Genomic DNA, 25,835 nt, shown 5'->3' on the forward strand with positions numbered 1-25,835 from the left:
TATATAAAGAAGAAGGCCTCCAGATGCACCAGCTGCCCTTCTCACGATAATGACACTCTGTTCGATTCTGGCACTGGCATTGTGTCATTACGCGCAACCGGTGATGGAGTGGTACGAAGCCAACGATGTTGTCAGTTAAACTAGCCAGAACTTTGATCAATAGAAAAAATCTGGACGATTTTAAAAGCAAGCTCCGGAAAACAAAGAAGGTCTCCAAAAACAACAAACATTTGAAGACAGAGTGGATAAAACTGTATCCAGTATTTTGCGCTCGATAATGGCGGCCTAGTGAATCCTGAAACGATTTGACCCCGGGAGAAAATGCTCGGTTCCGGAAGTGAACCCGCCTAAGCCCCAGGCAGCTGGTCTTGAGCCAACGGTTGCTTCCGGGCTGGGCACCAAAGGCCTTCTTTTATCTCCCGGGTCCCAGGGCGTTATTCGTGGGGGAGAGTTTTGGATGTGGGAGTCCTACTAATAAAAGTCGTGTAAGCGATGTCAAATAGTAGCAGCATCAAGCGATGGCGTCGTCGTCGATTACGTTAGCGATAGACTCGACAGGAGCGTGGTAGGGCTGGCAGGAGCGCGCTGGACACCACGAGGCTCAGGACGGACCGAACGAATCGGTGCTTTGGCTGGCGGTTGACGGTTAGGCGGAGGGTCTGGCGAAATCCGAACGATAGATGTTGATGTCGAGGCTTGGGTCGGCGGCTGATGGTGAATCTTGGTGAAGCGGGTGAACCGACTGTGCGTGATGGAAAGAGCGGGGCCGATGGCGGACCGAAATCCTGGGCGTTTGGGGTGCCCGTGAACGAGCGTGACCACAACTTACTGGAGCCGGGGCCGATGATTTTGTATGGCGGGGCTCGACGGATGCGTGATGGAAAGAGCGTGGCCGATGGCCGACCGAAATCCTGGGCGTTTGAAGCGTTAGTTGTTCAGCCGCCCACCACATTTAAATCGGACGTTATCTAGGCCTCGATTTGTTCAAAAACATTGGCACTCATCCGACTGTTCCAAACAAACAAACGTCAATTTTATAGTTTTCTTTAGGTAAACATTTTGTTTTTATATTGTAATTTATTTTTCAATAATAAAATATGGCGCAAGTGTTGCGAAGGATATAATGGGTAGTTAACTCTAAAGTACAAGCATTTAGAATGTTGAATAAAACAACTTTGCAAAAACATAGCTAAAATGTGTTTATTTTTTCGCAGAGTTTCGTAGAGTTATTTTGTAAGTACAATCTTTAATGCTACCGGTCGAAAGGAGAAGTGAAACGCTGAATGTTGTGAAACAAATTATCCCACGAGCTCCAGATCAACTATAGGTAAAAACGGGTCTCTTTCTTCAATCTAATAACCGTGCATCCGATAAATTTGATGTTTATACGATTGTGTGCAACAAATTATGCATAATGCAAAAGGTGGCAATTCCATAATAGGTGATTATAATTTACCTCGCTCGATGTTGTCGTACTATGATTAATTGAATTGCTATCTTCCGACGAATGCTCAGTTATCGCTGAGCTTCCGAAGCAAGTGCATGTTCTATTCTTCACTACGCTCGACTTCGGGGGCCGTCTACTTTCCAATTTAATTTTTATTTTTCACATTTATTCGCTTTCAGTTGTTTTTTTGGCCACATCGAGCAGCTTTATGAAATTGCCTGCTAGCCGGTTCATTTTCCCACTCTTTAAGAAAGGGCACTGATAGCAGTGCGCCAATTAGCAAGGAATAAACCATCTTAATTCGACTTACAAAATTAAGTCCAGTATTCTGTTCAACAGATTGAGACCGCTTGAAGAGTTCTTCATCGGCAAATACCAGGATAATTTCGTGACGGTCAATCAACGACGGATCAAATGTTTACCCTGTGACAAATGCTTGATAAATTTCGGGGCTACAACTCACAGATTCATCATCTAGTTATTGATTTTAAAGCAGCGTACGATACAGTGAAACGAATTGAATTATTCCAAATTATGCTAGATCATGGTTCTCCGGCGAAACAGATACGGCTGATTCGAGTTACATTGGACGGATCGAAATCAAGTGTAATGCATGCGGATGAAATTTTGATATCATTTGAAACCTTAGATGGATTGAAGCAGGGTGGGCACCAGTGGGCACTCATATATCTCGATATCGATATTATCGGCACTGATCGCCGTGTCGTGGAAAATGGTTTTGTGCCTTTGCGTTAGGATTGGACTGACGATCAATATCAGTAAGACATGAGGTGAACCGGTCTAGGGCCGAAAACCTCATTAATAAAGACAATAAAAAAAATATCAGCAAGACGAAGAAGTAAATGGGCGCTGGCAATCAACGTGGGTTCATTAGTGGTGGAGTATGTAGTGAAGCGGTACTGGATGGTGACAAGTTTGAAGTTGTAGAAGAATTTGTGTACCTTGGAGTTTTATTGACGTGCGATAATGATGTTACTCGCGAGGTGAAAATGCGTATTGCAGCTGCGGAAAGGCTTATTACGGACTTCATAACCAACTTAAGTCCCGTAGTTTGCGAACGAAAACGAAATTTGCGCTGTATACCCTGATCCGGTGGCTTTAAACGGCCATGAAACATGGACGTTAAAGAAGGCTGATCGAAGAGGTTTCGGATAATTTGGGTGTAAGATGGTGTGGACAATACTCGGCGCTAAACAGGAGATCCTAGAAGAGGTAGCAGACTAAGTGGAAGGCTACGTACACGTTGGCTTTTTGCAGTTGACGAGAACCTGAGTGCGATAATCGTTCAGAATGTGGTGATCCAGGATCGAGTCCATTGGATGGAGGATACGCCTTTCAGCGTAGGCTCATAGAGGAGCTGTAGCCCATCGAGTATTAGGTACCAAGTGAGTACAACATCGTGATATTTGTGCCTGGGTGAGCCGCTTTTCGTACTCGTGGCAACGGTGGGAATATGCTCTTCGCATAGACTATGGGAAAACCCAAAAGAAACGTTCTACGAGGGACTATGGTGTTATGTCGTTTGACCAAATACATTTTGCCTGAACGACATTTTGCCGAAAGCTGTTTTTCCAATAGTTGAAACCGAAATAAAAATGTGAGTAGAGTGAATTGCGAAGTGTGTAGTGAGAAGTGAGAAGTGGGATTTTGACGTAAACTACGTCTAAGGGGAAGACTCGGATACAGGGTGACAAATGAAAATTTCCAAATTCGAGACCGTCACGAAATCATGTAAGATTTTGAACTTGAATAGCGCCTTTATCTTCCGATGGATTTTTGAGATTTATATATCAATCGGCTCGGAAATTCTCTACCAATTTGTCAATTATATTGAAACTTTGGGTTATGAACGTTAAAATAGGGTATCGGATCATTTTGGCAGCACCCTCTTTTCTTGTCCGCAAGAGTTTCGTTTTGGCTGTCGCCGTTCAGTGCGGTTGCGTTTTGACTCTGCTTTTTGTGTGGTGTTTCGCACAAAAAGTAGAACAATGGAGACGGACCAGTGACCGCGGTCGAAACAAAGGTAACAAAAATGCGTAAAGTAGTGCATGGTGCAAAAAGTGATGCAGATAGGGGCATGTTTGTGCAGGCATGAGACGATCAATTGCTATCAATGCCAATGCTCTTGCTAGTAATGCAATCATCGCAATGTAATTTCACAAACATGTTTATATTAAAAAACGACTTTGGAAAAATGTTGAATTTTTTTTTTGCAAACTGGAAACTAATAAGACCGTTACACATATTTATTAAAAATTATGCTCTACGCAAGGTCAAGGTCTACTGGTCTCCGCAAAGTCAAGAGGGAGGGGGTAATCTTCTTCTTCTTCTACTGAATCGAGCGGCGTATGTTTTTGGGGCCGGGGAAGGTTCTTAAGATGGTTCGAGACCCCTCTCCTCTTTGAAACCTGGCTCCTATACAAATGAAACATCAATTTCATCATAACTCGAGATCAAGCAAATGGAACCAAATCTGGCGTGTGGAGGTTTTGGAAGGGAAGATATGTTTCTGTGGTGGTTTGCAACGCCTCCCCCTTCTGGAAAGGGGGGCTCCCATACAAATGAACCAAAAATTTCAGCATAACTCGAGAACTAATCAGAGAATGAATCAATTTTAGGCAAAACAAAGTTCGTCGGGTCTGCTAGTAAAAAATGAATATTAAAATGGAAAAAAAATCCTTGGATTTGTTAAAGAATGTTTTGAAAGTTCTCAAAATTTACCGGATTTTTTTTTTGTTGCTCCTCAAATTGTATTTTTGAGAAAAGCAATCCAAAGGGGGGGGCGACATATTTTATGAAAATATTTTTATCGGCCTAATAATATTTTGTCCAATTAAATGCGCGCTTGAATCAGAAGGATTTAACTTTGATTCAGGAAGTGTGAATCCACTTAAGATATTTTTATAATACGTGGGTGCAATCATGCGGTACTTATTGTACACGACAAAAGCTTCGGAACGCATACGTTCTTGAGACGGGCTATATGAGTTTCAATAGAGCTATCACCTTCTTGCTCCCTGATTCAAAAGTCTTGCAATGATAATATTAAAATGGTTGCACGAATATTTTATCCATAGTGACACTCAGTGTTGGTAGAATCATACTCAAATCTGAATCATCGAGGTTTCATTCACGAGCTAACTCGCCTGCGATTCTGTAGGGGGAGCATCGCGCTTGAGTTTCTCGGCCAGAATCGCTTCGCTCACTCACCGAAAAATGATTTCGTTCTAAGAAGCGTCAGAACGCAATCGAGGCGTTGTTTTAGACGAAAAACAGATAATTCAATGCATTCAAAAATGAAGAACACGTAAATATCATGCAATGATGCAAATTGCGATTCGAATCATGAGCAAATCTATGGGCCATGGTTCTGATGGGATTTTACTCACGCATGGTTTGAATCGCCGATGAGATTTAAGATTTTGAGATTTTACCAACACTGGTGACACTGCCAGACAGTAGGAGTTAGATTATAATAACACACACACCCTCTTTTCCCGTCCGCAACGTTTACTACTCGCGCGCATCACAACCAAATTAATTGGGTTTTGGTACATGATTGACATTTTATGATTTCTAGTGATGCACCACGAAAAACAAGATATGCCTATGATTGGAATGTTTCTGAATAATAAATGTTGCAAACGGAAAAGAGGATTCTCCCCTAGGGCTTCTTCTATTGAAATATTTCATCAAATGCTTTAAAACCCAAATGTAGGCAATTCGGATCCAAGAAAGGCATCATAACCACAGAGGAATAAATTTGGATTTTCATAGTAAATTTTTCAAACAACTGTCGTATCCAACAATTTTCATATCTTAAGATACGCTGTTCGAAACCAGTGACATAAGTAATAAAATGAATTTTCTAAAAATATTCATACATGATGGCACTACAATCCTCACTGAACAAAACTGCCTTACGTAGTTTACGTTGGGCGGTTGTGTCTTGTACATAACCCTTCTGATTTTTCTCTTTTACCACTTCACATTAAAATAAGTGATAGGCCGTAATTAATAAATGAGTGGTGAGATGTGAGAAGTGAGAAATAGATAGTGAAAAGTGAGAATAGAGAAGTGAGACGTGAGAAGTAAGGTAAATAGAGGAAAATTAGAAATAAGGAGTGCGAACCTCTGACTTCTCAGTAATGAATAAGGAGTAAGTTGTGAGTAGTCAGAAGTTAGGAATAAGAAGTGAGTAATGAATAATGAGATTTAATATTTAGCGACATCCTTACTTTTGTCCGAAATTTCCTCACAGGGTGCTCCTTCCAAGTCCCAATCGGGAACCAGGATTCGAGGACATTTCCGGAATACATGACAAACTGGAATCAGAAGGAAGATTCTGGTAGCACGTGTTCCGCCAACATTACGATATAGTATACCTGGTATCCCTGGATACATTCAAGGCTTTTAACGGGACATGGACCCTCTTCGTTCTCCAGCAGTTGGGAATTTTCTAGCAACATATTTGCTTTTGTCCGAAATTTCCGCACTGGGCGCTTCTTCTTAGTTCTAATTTGGAATCAAGGCTCTCCGAGGAGACTGACGTACCCCAGGGCTCTGTTATGGCAGTGACGTTGTTCCTCGTTACCATGAACGGTGTGTTTCGTTCCCTATTATGTGGCAACTTAGAAGAACATTCCATTCTTATCTAGAAACTCGTCATTGACAATCCACGGCAATCGTTTCGTTTTATCCGAACAAAGTCCTGTGGAAACTAGACACAAGTAATGTTAAATGCCGCAAATTTCTATTCGTTACACGGAAGCTTAGCATAGATCGGAGTTCTGGGGCATCGATCTCGCCGTTTATCCGCTTAGCAAAAGCAACGCCTGTTGGATTTTCCTGTAATGTGTCGATTTTCAGTAGTCGACACCTCATAAGTCGCAGCTACCTTTCATTATCGAAGGGGAACGGATTCAGAACATAATAGACTGCGTCGTCCTTCCCCCAGTGATGGGAGTATGGAGTGAGGAGCTGGCACTCCTGTAAAGCCAATATCACCAGCTCCATAACTAAAAAAATCCGAAGCGGCGACAACTCCGTGACTCTCAGAATGTCGATAGAAGGTCAGAAAGCCGGAGGCCGATATTTTAAATGGAGAATTCAGCATAGGTTCATTTAGGCTGTGGAGTTGGTCACCGGGACCAACATGCCCGTTTGGTACAGTCTCGCGAACATAATCATAATCTCGGCAGCAGTCTTCTACACCGCCACCAACCCGTTAAGGAAACCCATCCTATCCGATTATGCCAGCGTTATTTCCGCACTTCTGAGTGAAATGCCTTAACACTCCTGGATCCAAAAAATCCTTGCTAACATGCCCCATAACACGACCTTTGCTTGAATCGCGGAGAACTGCGGAGTACCTGGCAGCGTTTTAGCGGACCTCCTTGCCGAAGCCGGGTTATATCGTTCCAGTCGATGACAGTTTTGTTTAGCTACGCAGACGAACTTTAGGTCTTTTCAAGCGATGAAACCGGCTCGACATCTGTCATACACGACGGCACGACGCATGTGACTACAGAAGTGTCCTGTCGGATTTATTAGTTTTGCGTTCTATTTGTTTTCTGATGGCTTTGTTCTGCGCCAGTGCGAATCGTCGGGTTATTTTCTTTTCTGCTTCACATGAGCAAAAAAAGAAATGTATCGTCATGAGTGATTCACCTCGGCCGTCGTGGCTAGAAATTGCTGAATTCGTGAAGTGTTTGGACTGTAATGTGTCGGATGTGGAAGCAGTATACAAACTGACGGAAAATAGAAGCATCAAATTTATTTCCGAGGCAGTTATGTTAGAATTGCTTCGAAGAAATGCGGAACCAAGGAAGTTTAAATACGCTAATGGGAAAACTGTGGATGTGTGCATGATGGAAGCGGGCCGCAATTCTCGTTACGTTCGGGTATTTGATCTGCCACCGGAGATAACAGACAACGAACTGACAGTGGTTCTCAATCAGTTCGGAAAAGTTCAACGTACAATTCGTGAAAAGTTTCCTCCTAACCTGGGTTTGGAACATGTCGACAGTGGTGTTAGCGGTGTGTATATGGACATTGAGAAGGAAATTCCTCCGTCAATGTGTATATGGACAATTGAAATCAACTTCCGAAAAGTAAAAGTTTTCCATTACGGTTTGAGGAACACGTGCTTTCTATGTCAAGCTATAGGACATCGTCAAAACACTTGCCCTTCGAGGAAAAATCGAAACCCACAACACGGATTTATCATTCCACCAGGGAAAACGTAAAACGTAACGGTAGTAACGGAAGAAGAAATCATTAAACTAGAGGAAGTAACTATTGGATACCATCAAGAAGAAGAAGAAAATCAGATGCAGGAAGTAAACGAGATTCCAGAAGATACCGGATATTGACGACGAGTATATTGAAAGGACGTTCGGGATTGCAAACTGATCGCAGTTGGTCAACGACTTCAAGATTGTCATGAAGCAAAAAACACGGAAGCTGGTGAAATGTCAGCGTTGGGCACAATTTGCTTCATCTGGATTTACCGAGCACGCTCTACCGAAAAAAGAGCTCTCGAAAGACAATAAAATTATTAACAAGATGTTTCCTCCTGAATGTTAAATAATTCACTTTGTATTATTTAAATTGTATTTGGCTTCGAAAAGTTTTCAGAAAACGCTTGAGCCTTAATAAATAAACCAATAATAAGAAAAAAAAAGCGATGGAACCGTGCTCGAAATGAAACAGATAAAGCTGGTTCCGAAACTTTTTCATCTTGTCGTGTCGAGAGCGTCCTTTTCAATTTAGGAGATTTGTGCTATCTCTTCACTGCTTTTTCAATATTAACAAAGGATGAAAAAATTGGGGCAGCCGAATAGATGTTATATGTACTGAAAGTGGGTGGAAGCTGATCGGATTTGGAAATGATATCGCAAACCCTTCAAGAGAAAAATAGCAGTGTTACGTAGTCTTTTAGCCATCTGGAAAACTCATGTTGCTTGTGATGTCTACACTCAAAAAATAAATCTAACAATTATTGTATAAAATCTTGGCACAAGGTCTTGATACAAGGAATGTAAACTTTTTATACAGACACTGTTTTAAAATAATACAACGATTGTCTTTAAATCTTCCGAAATTGTGAATGCCAAATTATTATACAGTTTCTGTTAGGTTCTTATGCAGAACTGTATTAAAATCTGCCATCCGCTGCCACACGGTGTAAAAAAATGGATTATTATCGAAGTTTCATGTACCTCTGATTTTTTTTCACAGAAAGTTAGGCAAGGTCATTAGAAATGAGGTACGGGGTGTTTTAAAATATTTCATCGGCGATTTAAAAAAAAAGTAATTTTTATTGTTTTCTTCTCTAATATACCGTACAAAAAGTCAATTGATAACCCAACATTGGATCAATCATTGTAATTTACCCCTCAAAATTGATTATATACACATTTGAAGCCTTTTCGCCTTTCTCGTATCCCTATAGTTAACCTATCTTGACACGGGTATAAAATATTGAAAAACATTTTTAAGGTTTAAGCGTTCCTCAAGTATTTTAGTTTTATTTTTTATCTTTTGAAATCTTTGCTGAAACAATAATCTATCTCTGGCATCTATATTGTTCTCTGATGAATTTTGTTTATGTAATTCTATCTTCTGACATTTTTATCAGATGACCTGCCCATTGGAGTGCGCCGTATTTTATGAGATTCAGAATGTTTTCTCCTTTGATGATGGATTTTCCTTGTAATTCATGCGTATGAGCCACATATCTTTTTTTGGCCTCTCACCGAGTATTGCACGCTGCATCTTTCGCTAGAAAAATCTGAAAGGCTGCTTTTAACGTTTCTTGTCCGTAATTGCCTACCCGAAGAATTGAGAAATCATAAAAAGCGAATTTCGTTTCCATATGGATTATTTTTCTTCACCTGTATTGTACGAGATCTAACTTAGTCTTAAAACTGGTTATGTACGCCGGAGGTAACCCTATTTAAAGCAGACATTCATCATAGGAAACGTCATTGCCAGTGTTTACAGCATTGTTAGTGATTGTCAGCATTTCAAAGGGTAATTTTGTTTATACATCTTCAAACATATCCCCTTTACTTTCTTAGCATAATCAATGTACTTAATCTTGGTAGAGCTTATGCATATGCTCCTCGGTTTTGCAGATGAAATTAAGCTCCTTATGAAACGATCGCAGAGTAGTGGTGGAGATTTTTGTCTCACTGAAGATAGAGATGGTGAGAAAGGACATATCCACTCACACTACCAGTATGAAGTACATTGTTACGGAAAGAAATAAAAATAAGAGGATGTACAGGAGATGATTGGAAGCGTTGAAGAAATAGTTCACATTGGAATGCTTGTGAAATGGGATAATGATCCCTAGTAACATTGTTGTAGCTACTTAAGTATAACGGTTTCATAGCACACATAAAGAGTAAATCGCTATCTTCATTATACAATCATAATTATTACTTGGGTGCAAGAAGGGTTTTTTACAGCGTATCAGATTACTGCTCATAAAAGTATGAATGACCCACACAAATATGGAATCAATCAAATGTGAGACAGTTGTGCTTGTAGCAACAATATAGCTTCCGTAACATACAACCGGAAATGGAGTTTGCTCTGTATAAATCCATCCAATAGCCTATTTCGGACATGAAGCGTGGTAATTATAAGAAGCAGGCCAGTAAGATTTTAGGGCTTTCAAGCAAAATGTGCTGCGAACAATATTCGGTAAGGTTATTGTACATGGTATGTACCCCACAAATGATGAGACACTGTATCTTGAGGAAAATATGAACCCTTTAAATTATGGCAGACTGACAATAGGCTGGTCTCATAGTACGAATGTCGGATGAAAGATATGTGGTAACAACATTCAATAGAGAACCATATTTGGGCTGGAAAAAGATGATAATTACTTAAAAAACCCTGATTAATCCACCTAGCGGTAATGGTGCCTTTCTCGTGCATTATAAAAATAAAATTTTGGCCATTACTCTTGAGCCCATAGTCCGATCTGACCAATTTTCAATAGGAAACAATGGCAGAGTATCCTGCGTCGAATGCAACTTGTTGCGAGTAAATCGGTTTAGGATAAGTGCATGAAAAATGAGTGACATTTTTTTCTGTAATAAAAGTGGTATTTTGGCCATAACTTCCTAGCCCATAGTCCGATCTGACCAATTTTCAATAGGAAACAATGGCAGAGTGTCCTGCGTCGAATGCAACTTGTTGCGAGTAAATCGGTTAAGGATGAGTACCTAAGAAATGAGTGACATTTTTTGGGTGGTGCACAGACGCACACACACACACACACACACACACACACACACACACACACACACACACACACACACACACACACACACACACACACACACACACACACATACACACAGACATCACCTCAATTCGTCGAGCTTAGTCGATCGGTATATAACACTATGGGTCTCCGGGCCTTCTATAAAAAGTTTATTTTTAGAGCGATCATATAGCCTTTACCGTATACTTAGTATACGAGAAAGGCAAAAATGAAAATTACGCAAAAATAAAAAAAATAATAAAAACATAGTTTAGGAAGGCTTGAATTACAGAAATTGATATTTTTCAAATATTTAGATCTATTTCAAAATAAATCTATTTCAAAATAGATTTTCTACTCAAAACAGTCTACAAACGTGTACATTTTCAATTTTGAGGATTAATTACAACGATTGATCCTTTATTGGGTTATCAATTAACTTTTTGTACGGTATATTAGAGAAAAAAACAATAAAAATCACTTTTTTCAAAAAATCGCCGATGAAATATTTTAAAATACCCCGCACCTCATTTCTAAAGACCTTGCCTAACTTTCTGTGAAAAAAAATCAGAGGTACATGAAACTTCGATAATAATCCATTTTTTTACACCGTGTGCCACAGCTTTTTGATTTATTTGAATTAAACTTAGGCTGTCGGATGCAACTGTGGCCTTCAATGTGGGTGGCCAACTTCGTACGAATTCTATTTAAATGGATTTTCTTGTTTTTGTCGTAAACTACGTCTAATGGGAAAACTTTTTCTCCTTTAAACACCCCGGTACAAACTTGTGGAGGTGGGCTTACTTTATTTTTTATAAACCTTTTTGTACTGTCGGAAAACTTGTCGCTGGTGTTTCGATGTTGCAGAACAGATTGTTAAAAAAACAACCATTTTATTATAACCTGCTACATTCGTGTTCCTGAAGTCTAGACTGAGAACTTCACCCAATCCACTTTCGTTTCCACGAGTTGTGTCAATTTGTCCGAAAATCTGAATTCGTGTATGATCGAATACCTAGTTATCCAAAACGCAGCTTTGAAGATTATGAAACTTGTTAGATTCCCAGGTATGTTGAGAAGATTTTTACTACTTACACCAAGTAGACGATGATATTTGAAAGAACAATCCAAAGATGGTATAATGATCTTCGTCATTCCTCATGATTTCCTGAAAGTTCGTGATTAGATGCTTGAAATACAGATGAACAGACATAACATTTTGCGCCAAAAATCACCGTTCAAAAATCGCTAAAGCCAACCCTATGTTTGTACAAACGCGCACTAGCCGGCGCCAGTGAGCGAACAAAAATGATTGTAGCGTTGGTGGTCGTGGAATATTTGAATGCACGTTAAATAGGGGAATGATGGAAAATCTGTCTGTTATGTCTGTTTGTCTGTGCTCGAAGTGTTGCCAACATTTATTTACTTCACAGTTATTATTATTTTTCATTAAAATTTTAGCATAGCACATGGCATGGTAATGACCCTGATCTTCTACCTCAGGATTCAGTTTTATAGGGAATACTGGGCTACTGGGTGTAGCAATGTGAAAAAACTTAAGAATGACGGATATTGAACATAATATATCTATAAGCGTGTCTGTATTCAAACAGATAAGTTATTAATAAATCAAATTGCTAAAGCTAACGTGTGTTTTTCTCTTTACTCCCAAAGATCCATATAAAAAATATGTGTGTGTGTGTGTGGAATTAGCGTTTTTTCTCGGTGGTGCATATGATGAATTGGACTATTTTAGACAAATATGTAAATGTTTACAAAATTAGCAAATTCGATTATTTTGACAAATTTGACAAACAACTCAAATTTTACGAATTTGTCAAATTGGACAAATTGAAATAATTTGGACTAATTGGAAAAGATGGACAAATTAATAAATTTGACAAATTCAACGAATTGGACATTGGACATCTGGGGCAAATTGGACAGCATTGAGAAATTAGGCAAATTGGGAAAATTGTGATAAATTGGAAAATATAGACAAACTAGAAAAAAAAACGACAAAATCATGAAATTGGGCAAATTGTACACCTGGTACAAATTGAACAAGTTGGACGAATTAGACAAATTCGACAAATTAAACCTATTGGATTGATTGAACGAATTGGATTAGACAAAATATAATAAATTTAAATAAATTGTACCCATTGGAAATCAGTTATCAGGTTGGAGAAATTGGATAAATTGGACAAATTTAATTATTAATGAAACAAATTCGACAAATTGTACAAATTGAACAAATTGGACGAATTGGAAAAAAATGACAAACTGTAGGTACATATAGTATGAATTGGAAAAAATAGATTTTTTTTCATATTCGACAAAACAAAAAAATTGCACAAATTGAAGAATTTGAACAAAGTCAATAAATTGGAAATGTTGGATAAATTGGTCGAATTCGACAAATTCGACACATTGCATAAATTGATCTAATGGACAATTAAATAAATATGGGCCAATTTGACAAATAAGATCAATTGAAACAAAAACCGGCAAATTTAGCCAGTTAGACAAATTTAACAAATTGGATGATTTGAACAATTTAGTCGAGTCAAGTACAAGACACTGAAGACGACCACACAGTTGTGGTCGAAATACGTATCTGCAAAGATAACGACAATTAGCTGGTGGAATTAAATGGACAGTACTTAATTCGTCTTAGACGGTTTAATTTAGATGAATTGGACAAATTGGACCAATCGGACAAATTAGAATATTATTTGGTCTTATACATGACTGATTTTGAATCAACATCAGGTCATTTCTTAAGGCCGGTCCACACTGCAAATCTGTTTAAAAAAATTTCAATTTTTTGTTCTCGATTTTGAAAATGGTTAGATGTTTCAAAAATATGGGTTCTATAGGAAAATTATCCTTAAATAACTCGAAAAATCAGCGAGGCCATAGAACAAAATATAAATTTCGACGACCTTTTCCGTCAACAATTTGTATTCGCTCTATCGATTCTTTATTTTATTCAAGGTCAACTTTCCCAAAGAACCCATATTTTTTGACGCCTCTAAGAATTTTGAAAATTTATAGCAAAAAATCGAAAAAGTGCTGTTTTTCAAGATTGGCCTAATTTTTGGCCGATTTTGATTGAACATCGGGTGAATTTTTCAGGCCGGTTCACACGTGCAGCACTTTTTCAACTTTTGTTTTCGACTTTTTAAATAGTTAGAGGCTTCACAAATATGGGTTCTTCGAGAAAAGTGACCTTAGATAAGCCAAAAAATCGATTGAGACAATAAAACGAGATACAATTTTTGACGGGAAAGGTCAATTCAATACCCAATTTTCAAAACGACTTATCTGCTTTTGTAAACAAAGATTCAAGCGTCGATTTGACGAATCGTATGAGACCTTTCCCGTCGTTTTTTTTTATTTCGTTTATGGCCTCTTCTGATTCTTTGAGTTATTTAAAAAGTTATTTCCTATAGAACCCATATTTTTGAAGCCTAAAACTGTTTTCAATATCGAGAACAAAAAAATAGATTTTCAGTGTAGACCGGCCTGAAGAATGGGCCTGATATTGATTCAAAATCAGCTAAATGTTAGATTGCAGCACAATTTATGCCTTTCCCGTACACCAAGGTGTAACGAAAAGGCTATATATTCACTTCCAAGACGATTTTGTGATAGAAGGTCCGAAACCCATAGTGTTATATACCGATCGACTCAGCTCGACGAATTGAGATGATGTCTGTCTGTGTGTATGTATGTGCGTGTGTGTACACTGCCAAAAATATCTATATAAGATATATGTGTCGCCGTTATAAATTTTTGCAATAGCTTCACCCTAATATAATCGATATAGAACCACACATAAATTAAATAATTGCTAATTCGAGATCACACATAAAGTTTATTTGGATATATATTTTATAAGTAGTTCGCGTGGAGAATGGTTATGTGTGCGCTGATAAACATAATAAGTTAAATCTATGGATTTTTGCCATTAAATATGTGTGGATTTTTAGTAGTGTATGTATGTGTGCAAAATAAAACTCACTCATCTTTTGGGCACTTATATTGATCCGTTTTGTTTGCAATAAGTTGCATTCGACGGAGAATCCTGACCCCAAGATGAATACACAGCTAGGTGTTTCAATCTGCCCAATTTATGGACGAGAAGAAGGCGGGGGTGAAAAATTCATTTTCGGTGCAAAACATAAACAAACCGGCTGGCTCTCCCATACTAAAATCCAAGATGGCTGAATCGTGAATTTGGCAGATTGGAACACCTAGTGGTGTATTCATCTTGCCTGACCCATTGTTTCCTAATAAAAATTGGCCAGATCGGATTATGGGATCCAAAGTTATGGCCAAAATACGATTTATATACAAAAAAAAAAACACGCAAATTCTCACTAAAATTTTTAGTATATCTAATGTACGAGAATGGCACAAACATCTCTAGGTGGTTTTTTTTTTGTTTTAAATTTTCAAAATAGTTGGAGGCGTAGAAAACGAGTTCTTTGGGAAAGGGGTATAAAAATTAAACCAAAAATTGACGAGAAATGTCAAATAAATAAATTGTCCTTTCCGTCGAATATTGTATCTCGTTTTATTGATGCAGTCGATTGTTTGGCTTATTTAAGGTAACTTTCCCAAAGAACCCATATTTTTAAGCTTCTAACTTTTTAAAAATCGCAAACAAAAACCGAAAAAGTGCTGCACTGTAGACTGGTCTGAAAAATTTACCCTATTTTCGTTCAAAGTCGGGTAAATGTTAGCCCAATCTTGAAAACAGCACGTCATACGCATATTCGTCCCATGTTTGCTGGGATTTCCTATGTACATGGGACAGTTATGCGTATAACGGCAGTAGAGTAGAAATCCGTATTCATTAGATGTTAAAAACTAATAGGTTTTGAATCCTGTTGAAGTATAGATGGATTTTCTTTTTCTTTCCTCACGCTTCTGGAAACCCCAGCTACCCTAGAACCAAAATGATTTTCAAAATGTATTTAAAAGAATAGTGCGTTTATATTTTTAAGACTTGCATGTTAACAAGCTTAACCTCACAATTTTCTATTTTTCTTACTTCTCTTTCCAGTTGCCTCCACATGGCAATCGAACGTCGCAACGTCACCATCGCCTGCAAGCTGGTGGAACTGCTGCAGGACTACCATCTGCTGGACATGCTGGATATGTTCAACGAGCGTAACGAAACCGCACTGCACCTGGCCGTATCGGCCAATCTGGTCGAGGTGGTCGATGTGCTCCTGCTGACTGGTTCCAAAATCAGCTACTGCGACAGCCGAGGGAACTCTGCCCTGCATCGTGCCGTATACGAAAACGCCTTGGACAGTTTGAATGTGCTGCTGGGCCACTGCAAGCGCAGTGGATTCCGGCTGGACTCGACCAATGACGATGGGTTCACGGCGCTGCACCTGGCGGTGATGTGTAAGAATTTGAAGGCAGCAAAGGTGCTTCTGGATCGGGGTGCTTCGTACGTGCTGCGCGATCTGAAGCATGGCAACAACATTCTGCACATAGCGGTTGAGAGCGTAAGTAGTGATTGCTCTTTTTATGAACACATCTCAAATGAATTTTCATCACAATAGGATTCTCTGGACATGGTCAACTTCATCCTTAGCAGCGTGGACAAGACTCTGGCCGACGAACCGAATAACGCCGGCTATACACCACTCCAGCTTGCTAACGCCAGGCATCTGGCCAATGCGAACAACAAACTAATCGTCCGAGAATTGCTTCGCTACAATCCAGCGGGTGTTCTCGAGAAAGAACACCTGACCGAGGAGGAAGACGAAGAGCCCGAACAAAATGAAAATCATTCACCGACCTCCGAGGGACCGACGGAAACCATATTCGAATCGATGCACGTTAGCTGCAATCGGGTGGAGGTCATACGGTTACTGGAGGACTATACGCCACCGAACGACGAAGCCAAGCTTACGCCGCTGGAAAACGTGCCCTACACCGGCACACTGGAAGATGGGTCCGTCTATCTGTTCGATGAGGAGTGCCTATCGCATCTGTGTGGTCTACTAAATCGGAAGAATCTATGGCGAGAGGTTGGATCGCTGCTAGATTTCAATGCATTTTTCTCAATCTGGGAAACATCGGTCAATCCCGCTGGGATGCTGCTGAATTACTTTGAGGTAATTTAAACGATTTTTTATGCAAATCATAAACATACAATTACAAATTTGCCGTAATTCTTACAGGTGCAAAAAGTGAAGCTCGAGCATTTGATAGACGTTCTGCAAGCCTTGGACCAAAAAGACGCCATTCATTACATCGACGAAATGATTTGTCGGCAGATGAAGTAACGTGAGCCGGCGAATGAAAACAAAAAACGAATCCCAGCACGCTCAAGTGCTAACCACGTTGTATACAATCAGTAAGAGATTTTCATCTCCATTCCAGTGCTAGTGATTACCTACCATGAGGTTAAGTTTATTTTTATATTCTTCAGATTTTTACGCTTTAGGTAAATGTACAAACATACGAACTGTCTATCAATATATGTTTTTATTAAACTCATTGAGTTGTCTTATTTGTTTCTATTGACAATGTTATATGGTGACATTCTAAATGTTTCAAAAAATGCCATCAGTAGTTCGGATTATGGTCCAGTCCAATGCAGCTTTTGACTCACGATATTTCAAGTAATATTTTCACTTCTGATCCTTTTCGCCTCTCTTCATTCTTCTTGATTGGTCCAGGCAAGGGACTAGTTATTTCCCAGGTAGGAAACATGCGCGTAGCCAGGATTTCGAGAAGGGGGGGGGGACTTTTTTGGTCTTCTAAATCGTAGTTTTATAGTAGTTTTATAAAAACACATGAATATTAACACATGAAACCAAATCGAAACAATAATGATTAAAACAATAATGGATTTAAAAATGCGTGATTTATTGCTCATCAGATATTTTTAAATAAAGTGAGAAAAATATTAACGAACTTAGTAGTCAGAAAAATATAAAATCGGCTATAACAATTATTATAAAAATCCTGCATTCTTCCATAAGTTTAAGAAAAGTAGAGCCAGACATCTGAATTTCTAAACAAATCCTCTCTGAAATAATATTTATTATAAAATAGGCAGAAAAATTAATATGCATGCTTTCTCCAGGAATTCCTTCGACAATTCCTCCTGGCATTCTATCCGAAATTATATCAGGGATTCTTTAGGAATGCATCCAGTAACTTCTTCGGCAATGTCTTCAGGAATTCCACCATAAATTTTGCCGGGAATTGATCCGAAAATTCCACCATTATTTACTCCAAGAAAATCTTCACGAACTTCTTTATATATAAGTCTTTATATATAAGTTCTGCAGAATTCCCTGCAATAATTCAAATAATTTCGTGCTGTTTCCCATAATTTTTAGGAATAAGAATATTCCGTGGAAATTCTGCAGAATTGCCAGTAAACATTCCTGAGAATTTCACGAAAAATCTTCGAATTTCTTGTGTAAATTCCATAAAATTTTCCGTGAATTGTTTCGAATAATTTCTTGTGAAAATTTCAAAGAATTTCTCCAGGAATTCCACCGGAAATTTATACAGAAATTATACCGAAAATGAAATCAACAATGGAATTTTCGGAGGAATTCCTAGATTAATTCGCAATGAAATCCTGAAAGAATTCCGGTGGAAACTTCAAGATTTCCACTGGGAGATCCTCCAGGAGTTTCTCCGAAAATTCCTCCTGGAATTCTTCCAGGAGTTCCACCGGCATTTCCACCAAGAATTTCTCTAGGATTTCCTTCGAGAATTATTCCGGTAGTTCTATCGGCAGTTTCTCTGAAAATTCTTCCGGGAATTTCGGCAGAATTGGAATTTATTTATAGGCTTTTTCAGGAATTTATATAGATTTCCCACCAGAAGCTCCTCCGAGAATTTCTCTGCGAGCTCCTCAGGGAATTCTCCGGGAGGTCCTCTGATGATGATGATGGTCCAGCTACAAACCCCAACAAAGGTTTCAGCTAGACGAGATTTGTTTATAAGATGAATTCTCCTGTTTCCGAGAATGCTTCTGGTAGTTTCCCAGAAGTTCCTTTGAAAATTCTCCCGGAAATTCTTCCAGAAAATTCCTTCGAGAGTTCCTCCGGGAATTCCACCAGCAATTCAGCTGGGAGTTTCTCCAAAAATTCCTCCGGGAGTTCCACCAGACCACCAGAAGCTATTCCAGGAAATTATTCAGGATTTTTTCAGGAAATCATTTAGGCTTTCTTCAGAAACTAAGCTGGAAATTCCTCCCGAAGTTCTTCTGATAGTTTCTCTGAGAGCTCATCCGGGAGGTCCTCTAGGAATTCTTCTAGGAGTTCGTCCTGAGATTCCTCCGGGAGTTCTTACGGGAGATCTTACTGGAGCTCCTCCGGCAGTTCCTTCGGGAATTCCTCCGGGAGATCCACCAGCAGTTTCTACGAGAATCCCTCCGGGAGTTTCACCGGCAGTTTCTCCGGGTGTTTCTCTGAAAAGGAGGAACTCCCAGAGTAATTTCCGGAGAAACTCCCGGGGGATTTTCTATAGGAATTTCCGGAGAAATTATCAGAGGAATTCTCGGAGGAACAGCCGGTTGAACTTCTGGAGGAATTTATTGAAGAACTGCAGGAAGAATTTCCGGAGGGAATCCTGGAGGAACTCTCGTAAGAATTCTAGGATAAACTTCCAAAGGAACTTCCGTAAGAATTCCTGGAGGAACTCCTGGAGGAATTCTTAAAAGAACTCTAAGAGGAATTCTCCGAGGAACTTCTGGAGGAATTTGTAGATGTAGAATTTGTAATGCCTAAAGAAATGCTAAATGAATTCCTGGAAGAAATCCTGATTGAATTCCCGAAGGAACTACTGGTGGAACTTCAGAGGAACATCCGGTGGAATACCCTAGAGGAAGAGAAAAAATATTTCTGATGGAACTTCCGAAATCCCATTTCCCGTGAAATTCCAGCCAAATATCGTCCAGGAATTCCCTGTAAAGTTCCTGGAGGTATTACCGGAGAATTTCTTGGAAAAACTCCTGGAAGAACTCCCGGAAGAACTCCCACAATTCTTAGAGAAGTTCCTAAAGGAATTTCCGAAAAAATATCTGAAGGAATTCCCAGAAAAATACCAGGAGAAATTAATGCAGAAATTCCCAGATGAAATCCTGAAAGTATTCCCAGGTGAATTGCTGAAGAAAATCCCTGCGGATTGTTCCGAAGAAATTTCTGGAAGAACTCTTGGCAGATATCCGAGTAAATTCCGAGTGAAATCCGGATGTAATTCATATACACTTCCGCGGAAAATCTCCCGGAGAAATTCCTGAAGGAATTCCTGGAGAAGTACCTGAAGAAACTCCCGAAAAAATACCTGTAAGAATTTCTGGGGAAATACTTGGACGAATTCCAGGAGAAATTCATGAAGATATTTCTAGAGGATTTCTTGAAGGATATTCTGAAGTAATTGCGAGAAGAATTCCAGATTGGAATGCTAGATGATTTCGCTATTGAATGTTTGGAGGTATTCCCGGAAAATTTCCTGGAAGTAATCCCGGAGGAATTAAAGGAAGAGTTCCGAGAGGAATGCCCGGAGAAGTTCCTAGAAGAATTTCCGAAGGAATTATATGATTGGATCGTAAAGTGCACATGTTTGAGGGAATTCATTTCATTACCCGTTCAATCTTTCCATAATTTAGGGGGGGCAACGGCCACCCCCCTGCCCCCCCTTGGCTACGCCCATAGTAGGAAACCTATGGAGCTTTTGGTCATGCCGACAATCCGTTGGAAAGAAATGGATGAAGCAGCAAATACAACCGGTTTCTAATTAGGGCGCTTCGACATGCCAGCCCAACTGCGAAAATTAACTGTTGATAGAACATTCTGACCCCGGATTCTGATGTATAATTTCTTGAGGTCTACAAAAAATGTATCACTCTTCATAGTTCGGCCCAGCCTAGACCAGAATATGTTGTCAGAATACATGACCAGTGGTATAAAGAAGGTACGGAGGAATAATTCGGCAGACTACCTAGGGTTGAGCCTAGACTTCCTGTATGCGCAGGTCTGAAAATCTGGCGGGTAATGTAGCGTGGCCATTTTTTCTTGGATACGTTGTGTTTTCTCTGGTGATTCTCTGAGCGACGAATTTTGTAACGATTGTTGACTATTCGATTATAATGCTAGCAGTTGACGCGATGAAAAAGAACAAACAATGACACAAATAGAAAGAAAAAATAAAAAGAAATTGATCCAAAAGCAGATGCTAGTGAAATAATCGTGACCGAACAGAATTCTCTTGAAAAATTTTCGGCTTTTATCCAGGAGATTGATCTCTGAATTTCTTCCAACATTTTTTTGTTATTATGAACCTGCATATCTTCCATTCCCGCAATATGTAGCTTCTAGCTCTCCTTTTAAAATTTTTTTTTTTAATTTTTTTACGAAAGTTTTAATTTAATGATTTAAGGTTCCCCCAAACACACGCGACACGACAATCACGACGCAATTCTCTCGCATGGCGACTGCGGTTCTGTCGCCGTTGGTATGGAAGCGTAAATGGAACATTGCCTGCAGCGACCCAACGATAGAATCTAGACTAGTTGTCGCCATCGCGGCGATGAAATCGCTTAGGTTTGGGGGATCCTTAACCCACGAAGTTCCTCCAGGAATTCCTCCGGAAGTTCTTCCAGGAATTCCTCCGAAAGTTCCTCTTGGAATTCCTCCGGAAGTTCCTCCTGGAGTTCCTCCAGAAGTTCCTCCCGGAATTCCTGCGCAAGTTCCTCCCGGAATTCCTCGGGAAGTTCCTCCCGGAATTCCTCCGGAAGTTCCTCCCGGAATTCTTCCGGAAGTTCCTCCCGGAATTCCTCCCGAAGTTCCTCCCGGAATTCCGCCGGAAGTTCCTCCCGGAAGGTCCTCCCGGAATTCCGCCGGAAGTTCCTCCGGAAGTTCCTCCCGGAAGTTCCTCCGGAAGTTCCTCCCGGAAGTTCTTCCGGAAGTTCCTCCCGGAAGTTCCTCCGGAAGTTCCTCCGGAAGTTCCTCCCGGAAGTTCCTCCCGGAAGTTCCTCCGGAAGTTCCTCCCGGAAGTTCCTCCGGAAGTTCCTCCGGAAGTTCCTCCCGGAAGTTCCTCCGGAAGTTCCTCCCGGAAGTTCCTCCGGAAGTTCCTCCCGGAAGTTCCTCCGGAAGTTCCTCCGGAAGTTCCTCCGGAAGTCCCCCCGGAAGTTCCTCCGGAAGTTCCCCCCGGAAGGTCCTCCGGAAGTTCCTCCGGAAGTTCCTCCCGGAAGTTCCTCCGGAAGTTCCTCTCGGAAGTTCCTCCGGAAGTTCCTCTCGGAAGTTCCTCCGGAAGTTCCTCTCGGAAGTTCCTCCGGAAGTTCCTCTCGGAAGTTCCTCCGGAAGTTCCTCTCGGAAGTTCCTCCGGAAGTTCCTCCGGAAGTTCCTCCGGAAGTTCCTCCGGAAGTTCCTCCGGAAGTTCCTCCGGAAGTTCCTCCGGAAGTTCCTCCGGAAGTTCCTCCGGAAGTTCCTCCGGAAGTTCCTCCGGAAGTTCCTCCGGAAGTTCCTCCGGAAGTTCCTCCCGGAAGTTCCTCCGGAAGTTCCTCCCGGAAGTTCCTCCGGAAGTTCCTCCCGGAAGTTCCTCCGGAAGTTCCTCCCGGAAGTTCCTCCGGAAGTTCCTCCGGAAGTTCCTCCCGGAAGTTCCTCCGGAAGTTCCTCCCGGAAGTTCCTCCGGAAGTTCCTCCCGGAAGTTCCTCCGGAAGTTCCTCCCGGAAGTTCCTCCGGAAGTTCCTCCCGGAAGTTCCTCCGGAAGTTCCTCCCGGAAGTTCCTCCGGAAGTTCCTCCGGAAGTTCCTCCGGAAGTTCCTCCCGGAAGTTCCTCCGGAAGTTCCTCCCGGAAGTTCCTCCGGAAGTTCCTCCCGGAATTTCCTCCGGAAGTTCCTCCCGGAATTTCCTCCGGAAGTTCCTCCCGGAATTCCTCCGGAAGTTCCTCCCGGAATTCCTCCGGAAGTTCCTCCCGGAATTCCTCCGGAAGTTCCTCCCGGAATTCCTCCGGAAGTTCCTCCCGGAATTCCTCCGGAAGTTCCTCATGGAATTCCTCCGGAAGTTCCTCCCGGAATTCCTCCGGAAGTTCCTCCCGCAATTCTTCCGGAAGTTTCTCCCGGAATTCGTCCAAAAGTTCCTCTCGAAAATCCTCTGAAAGTTCCTCCCCGAATTCCTCCTGAAGATCCTCCCGGAATTCCTCCTGAAGTTCCTCCCGGAGTTCCTCCGGGAGTTCTTTCTGGAATTCCTCAGGAAGTTCCTCCCGGAATTCCTCCGAAAATTCCTCCATGAATTCCTCCGGAAGTGCCTCCCGGAATGCCTCCGGAAGTGCCTCCCGGAATTCCTCCGGAAGTTCCTCCCGAAATTCTTCCGGAAGTGCCTCCCGGAATACCTCCGGAAATGCCTCCCGGAATTCCTCCGGAAGTTCCTCCAGGAATTCCTCCGGAAGTTCCTCCAGGAATTCCTCCGGAAGTTCCTCCAGGAATTCCTCCGGAAGTTCCTCCAGGAATTCCTCCGGAAGTTCCTCCAGGAATTCCTCCGGAAGTTCCTCCAGGAATTCCTCCGGAAGTTCCTCCAGGAATTCCTCCGGAAGTTCCTCCTGAATTCCTCCGAAGTTCCTCCTGAATTCCTCCGGAAGTTCCTCCTGAATTCCTCCGGAAGTTCCTCCTGGAATTCCTCCGGAAGTTCCTCCCGGAATTCCTCCGGAAGTTCCTCCTGAATTCCTCCGGAAGTTCCTCCCGGAATTCCTCCGGAAGTTCCTCCGGAATTCCTCCGGAAGTTCCTCCGGAATTCCTCCGGAAGTTCCTCCCGAATTCCTCCGGAAGTTCCTCCTGAATTCCTCCGGAAGTTCCTCCCGGAATTCCTCCGGAAGTTCCTCCGGAATTCCTCCGGAAGTTCCTCCTGAATTCCTCCGGAAGTTCCTCCGGAATTCCTCCGGAAGTTCCTCCTGGAATTCCTCCGGAAGTTCCTCCCGGAATTCCTCCGGAAGTTCCTCCTGAATTCCTCCGGAAGTTCCTCCCGGAATTCCTCCGGAAGTTCCTCCTGAATTCCTCCGGAAGTTCCTCCCGGAATTCCTCCGGAAGTTCCTCCCGGAATTCCTCCGGAAGTTCCTCCCGGAATTCCTCCGGAAGTTCCTCCCGGAATTCCTCCGGAAGTTCCTCCCGGAATTCCTCCGGAAGTTCCACCCGGAAGTTCCTCCCGGAATTCCTCCGGAAGTTCCTCCAGGAATTTCTACGGAAGTTCCTCCAAGAATTCCTCCGGAAGTTCCTCCAGGAATTCCTCCGGAAGTTCCTCCAGGAATTCCTCCGGAAGTTCCTCCAGGAATTCCTCCGGAAGTTCCTCCAGGAATTCCTCCGGAAGTTCCTCCAGGAATTCCTCCGGAAGTTCCTCCAGGAATTCCTCCGGAAGTTCCTCCAGAAATTCCTCCAGAAGTTCCTCCAGAAATTCCTCCTGGAGGAACTTCCGGAGGAATTCCTGCAATTTCTCTGAGTGCTTCCCACAGAAACATACCATTTGGCCGAAGCCCATCTACTCTAAAGGTATTTGGCCGAAAATGTCATTTGGTCAAACAGTTCCTTTGGCTGAGAAAAAAATGGTTGGCTTAATAGCCGAAAATTCCCATTGATTGGTGGCAAGGGCCGTTTGGTCGAAAGTTTCGTTTGGCTGAATTGATCATCCTGCAAAAATCCCTTCTGGTTCCGGCCAAATGTAATTTTCTGTAAAACCATTTCCAGCCTAATAACCGTTTCGGACAAACGTTCAACCCCTCCAAATGGATTTAGGTCAGATGACCTTCGACTTTATGAGTTATTCGGCCAAGTGGCATTCGAATAAATGGCTTTTCGCCGTGTGACTTTCGACCAAAAGACAAGGCGAGACATTTGGTCGAAGGTCACAACACCGAAAAGTGTTTGTCCGAACAAACCATTAAGCCAAAACCCATATGACAGAAAATATTATTCATCCAAAATGGACATACGGCCAAACTGATCATTTGGCCGAAAAAGTCGTCTGGCCAAATAGGACATTTGACGGAAAATACCATTTGCCGAAATGGTCCTTTGGCCGAAAAGGTCATTTGGCCGCAATGGTCGTTTGGCAGAAGCCTTGAAATTTTCTGCCAAATGGCCTTTTCTTTCAAACGACCAGTTCAGCCAAACGTTGAAAAGCGGGCCAAGTTCCAGTTGGAATGTAGAGCCATTGAAGAAGAAGAATGCGCTTTCCTAATCACTAACAAACAAAAAAAGCAAAATCAGAATCTTGAGAGACAATTTCACTTGACTGTTACTGACGCTATCCGTGCGAATAAACTTATCAAACCTGCCTAAGTGTGTGCCGATAATGTGCACCACAAAACCATGTTTTTTTTTCAGCAAAGCCTCGAGTTTGACACCATACTTGAGAAGATAGTTTTCCATGCTAAGTCACATCGTTTCACTCATTTGTCAAAAGATCATTTCACGCTAAAAAGCGTTCGTGAATAATTTGGGGTAATTTATGCTTCAAGCACGCAAGACTACCCATTGTGTCCTAAGTGATGATGTAAAAACTTAAAAATCACTCTAATAAAGCATTAAAAAAAAGTACCCGTTGTTCTATGCGACCAACAACGATAAATTGTTTTTAACGAAGGAGACCAAAAGTGAGTTTTTAGTTGCTGAGTTGGGTAAGTTCAAATTCACGATTGATTTTGAGCTCTTCCCAACACTGACAATCAGTGGAGTAGTAGTGTGCGGGGCTCTGAAGGTATAGAAGTAAAGTATATGAAGAAAGGTAGGTAAGGTAGGAAGTAGCTGGGGAAGGGCTTAGCTGTAACGATTTTAACGGGTATTTTTTCTTCATGTAATAGTTAAACAATATCATCTCAATCAAAATTGTGCAAGTGTTCGGTTTGTTAACTGTGTGTATGAATGAGATTTTGTATTGATGTGTTCGTTCAAGTTTATGACAGAAGTTTTTTTTTGCGAGTTGCAAGGTTTTCCCCCAGTAGGCCCACTTGCCATATAAGAAGGGAGTCATTAGGTGCAACCACCTTAAACGCATCCAACCACCCATCATCGGCTATGATGGGTGGCATGAAGGAG

The 25,835-nt window shown here is 41.3% G+C and overlaps 1 protein-coding gene across 3 annotated transcripts in view; it reads left to right on the plus strand.

Annotated features, from left to right (window-relative positions):
* LOC134210548 (nuclear factor NF-kappa-B p110 subunit) overlaps positions 1-17,295 on the plus strand; it is a 94,610-nt gene extending 77,315 nt beyond the window's left edge. For all 3 annotated transcript variants that reach the window (XM_062686598.1, XM_062686599.1, XM_062686597.1), the window contains exons 7-9: positions 15,832-16,285; positions 16,343-16,900; positions 16,967-17,295. In XM_062686598.1, the coding sequence (XP_062542582.1) occupies positions 15,832-16,285; positions 16,343-16,900; positions 16,967-17,071 (1,117 nt within the window). In that variant the 3' untranslated portion in view covers positions 17,072-17,295. The remainder of the gene's footprint in view (positions 1-15,831; positions 16,286-16,342; positions 16,901-16,966) is intronic.
* The last annotated feature ends 8,540 nt before the right edge of the window (positions 17,296-25,835 follow it).

Source organism: Armigeres subalbatus, chromosome 2, assembly GCF_024139115.2.
Source record: "Armigeres subalbatus isolate Guangzhou_Male chromosome 2, GZ_Asu_2, whole genome shotgun sequence".
Taxonomy (NCBI): Eukaryota; Metazoa; Arthropoda; class Insecta; order Diptera; family Culicidae; genus Armigeres; species Armigeres subalbatus.